The sequence below is a fragment of the Perca fluviatilis genome, chromosome 14, assembly GCF_010015445.1.
Source record: "Perca fluviatilis chromosome 14, GENO_Pfluv_1.0, whole genome shotgun sequence".
Lineage (NCBI taxonomy): Eukaryota > Metazoa > Chordata > Actinopteri > Perciformes > Percidae > Perca > Perca fluviatilis.
In genome coordinates, this window is record NC_053125.1 from 34,437,375 (window position 1) to 34,439,874 (window position 2,500).

Consider the following 2,500-nt stretch of genomic DNA (forward strand, 5'->3'; position numbering starts at 1 on the left):
TCACTTGTAAGGTAATTCACTTCATATAGTATAGCAGTACATAAGTCAAATCTCAACTCTTGTTTAAGATATTGTTCATATGCAGTAAAATATGCTTAATCCCACATGGGAGGGTAATGGTTGAAAGTTGTGTTTAGTCCGATTTGAGGTCCAGTGGAGAACTTTGGTCGTACCGGCTGTAATCCTCTAGATAAAAAGGTCACCTTGGACTTATATTGAAGCTTATAGACTTGGGTAGTTTGTCATGTACATTTGAGGCAGTGATTTCTATATTACAATGCTTGAAAATGATCCCTTTTGATGACAATTTGTCAGGCGGACAGCCATTTGTTTTGTCTTTTGGGGTATGTTGAGGGTGATATTTGACAGCCAAAAAGGCAACAATCCCCAGAATCTCTTTCTGCTAGTTCCCCCTGTGTGTCAGGATACACCATGCAACATGTTTAGGGTCATATGACCATTTCTGTAGCTGCAGCACCTTAATATTCACAATTACATCATTTCGCCAAAAGCTTTTCCCAAAAAGGGTGTTTTTTTGGCCCCCGAGACCAACTCAACTTGTGATGGCGCTAGGTGTAAGACAACAGGAAATAATGGTGACAATAAGACCATCCTGAGGAGTGGACCTGGCTCCCGGTCTAGATGACCCATTGGGGTCCTTTTGGGAGTTCTTCCAGTAACTGTATGACCTTGATTGCGTGTCTGTTGTCGTGATGAGTGGTCTGACTTCCTGTCTCTGTCCTCAGGGCGTCTTCATGTTCGTGTCCAACCGCGATGAGTTTGGCCGTCTGGTGGCGTCGTCCAACTTCAACACATCCAGGCTCCACCCGGACATGTGGCAGATCTTTGACAACCCTGTGGTCAGACACACACACACACACACACACACACACACACACACACACACAACACACACACACACACACACACACACACACACACACACACACACACACAGACACACACAGAGACACACACACACACACACACGACACACACACAGAGACACACACACACACACACACACACAGAGACACACACACACACACACACACACACAGACACACACACACGACACACACAGACACACACACAGACACACACACAGACACACACACACACACACAGAGACACACACACACACACACACACACACACACACACACACAGAGACACACACACAGAGACACACACACACACAGAGACACACACACAGAGACACACACACACACACAGACACATAGACAGACACACCGACACACAGAGACACACAGACACACACACACACACAGACACACAGAGACACACACACACAGAGACACTAGCATAAATAATCGGTACACTGAATGAACCCTGTGTGTGTGTGTGTGTGTGTGTGTGTGTGTGTGTGTGTGTGTGTGTGTGTGTGTGTGTGTGTGTGTGTGTGTGTGTGTGTGTGTGTGTGTGTGTGTGTGTGTGTGTGTGTGTGTGTGTTATTTTGAAGGACTGGAAGGAGAAGTACATCAGCGAGAACTACTCCAAGATCTTTGAAGACGAGAAGAGATTCGTGGAGCAGGTAAGGAAACCCAAAACTACGTCCACCGTCACTCCTCCCTCTCTCCTGTTCCCCCTTTCAACTTTCCACTCAAAGTTCTGTTGTTGCTGCTGACAGACTCAGATTATTATTCTAAGTGTCTGACAACATTATGGGATGGATCCCTACAGAGATAGACCTTTTAGTTAAAGAGTAAGATCCTTTTAGTTTAACATGAAACAGCCCCGAAATCACCATCACCAAACTACACCAGACTCCATGTAAATAATCAGGACTTTTAGTGTGTATAGAGCCAGCATATCTCCACCAGACTCCATGTAAATAATCAGGACTTTTAGTGTGTATAGAGCCAGCATATCTCCACCAGACTCCATGTAAATAATCAGGACTTTTAGCGTGTATAGAGCCAGCATATCTCCACCAGACTCCATGTAAATAATCAGGACTTTTAGCGTTTATAGAGCCAGCATATCTCCACCAGACTCCATGTAAATAATCAGGACTTTTAGCGTGTATAGAGCCAGCATATCTCCACCAGACTCCATGTAAATAATCAGGACTTTTAGCATGTATAGAGCCAGCATATCTCCACCAGACTCCATGTAAATAATCAGGACTTTTAGCGTGTATAGAGCCAGCATATCTCCACCAGACTCCATGTAAATAATCAGGACTTTTAGCGTGTATAGAGCCAGCATATCTCCACCAGACTCCATGTAAATAATCAGGACTTTTAGCGTGTATAGAGCCAGCATATCTCCACCAGACTCCATGTAAATAATCAGTACTTTTAGCGCGTGTATAGAGCCAGCATATCTCCACCAGACTCCATGTAAATAATCAGGACTTTTAGCGTGTATAGAGCCAGCATATCTCCACCAGACTCCATGTAAATAATCAGGACTTTTAGCGTGTATAGAGCCAGCATATCTCCACCAGACTCCATGTAAATAATCAGGACTTTTA

The 2,500-nt window shown here is 44.4% G+C and overlaps 1 protein-coding gene across 1 annotated transcript in view; it reads left to right on the plus strand.

The window, feature by feature from the left end:
* The window catches only part of plod3 (procollagen-lysine, 2-oxoglutarate 5-dioxygenase 3), a gene marked incomplete at its 5' end in the record, with an annotated part of 16,983 nt that overhangs the window by 9,219 nt on the left and 5,264 nt on the right, over positions 1-2,500 (plus strand). Inside the window, 2 exons of the mRNA XM_039821946.1 lie at positions 747-860; positions 1,484-1,555. Coding sequence (XP_039677880.1) covers positions 747-860; positions 1,484-1,555 — 186 coding nt within the window. The remainder of the gene's footprint in view (positions 1-746; positions 861-1,483; positions 1,556-2,500) is intronic.